Source organism: Verticillium alfalfae, genomic scaffold, assembly GCF_000150825.1.
Source record: "Verticillium alfalfae VaMs.102 supercont1.3 genomic scaffold, whole genome shotgun sequence".
NCBI classification, from domain to species: Eukaryota; Fungi; Ascomycota; class Sordariomycetes; order Glomerellales; family Plectosphaerellaceae; genus Verticillium; species Verticillium alfalfae.
Window position 1 is genome coordinate 395,894 of NW_003315036.1, and position 483 is coordinate 396,376.

The 483-nt window shown below is 61.5% G+C and overlaps 1 protein-coding gene across 1 annotated transcript in view; it reads left to right on the forward strand.

Moving 5' to 3' along the window:
• The window catches only part of VDBG_02632 (conserved hypothetical protein), a gene marked incomplete at both ends in the record, with an annotated part of 1,072 nt that extends 632 nt beyond the window's left edge, over positions 1-440 (forward strand). Inside the window, 3 exons of the mRNA XM_003006447.1 lie at positions 31-103; positions 166-260; positions 366-440. Coding sequence (XP_003006493.1) covers positions 31-103; positions 166-260; positions 366-440 — 243 coding nt within the window. The remainder of the gene's footprint in view (positions 1-30; positions 104-165; positions 261-365) is intronic.
• Positions 441-483: the final 43 nt, after the last annotated feature.

Consider the following 483-nt stretch of genomic DNA (forward strand, 5'->3'; position numbering starts at 1 on the left):
CACGCCAAGACGCTCCTGACCGACTACAAGGAGGGCAAGATCCAGCACATGACGCCCGAGCTGTGGCAGGCCAAGAAGATTGTCGACTCGACGCTGCACCCGGGTACGAGGGACCACCGCCCCGCGTTGCGAGACCATGGGCACTGACACGGAGACACTCTCTAGACACGGGCGAGGCCGTCTTCCTGCCCTTCCGCATGTCATCTTTCGTCCTCTCCAACCTGATCGTCACGGCGGGCATGCTCCAGCCCGGTCTCGGTGTAAGCAGAGCAACCTCTCCCACCTTCATCACGTCCCAACACACACACACACACACACACACACACACACACGGCGCGCTGACTTGTTTCTCCTCCCCCCCGCAGAACGGCGGCACCATCGCCTGGCAGGTCGTCAACCATTCGCTGAAGTTGGCCATCAACTCGGCCAACGCCAACTAGTCGTCGCCGCTGTCGTGTACCAAGATGGGCCAGTCTTACCTCG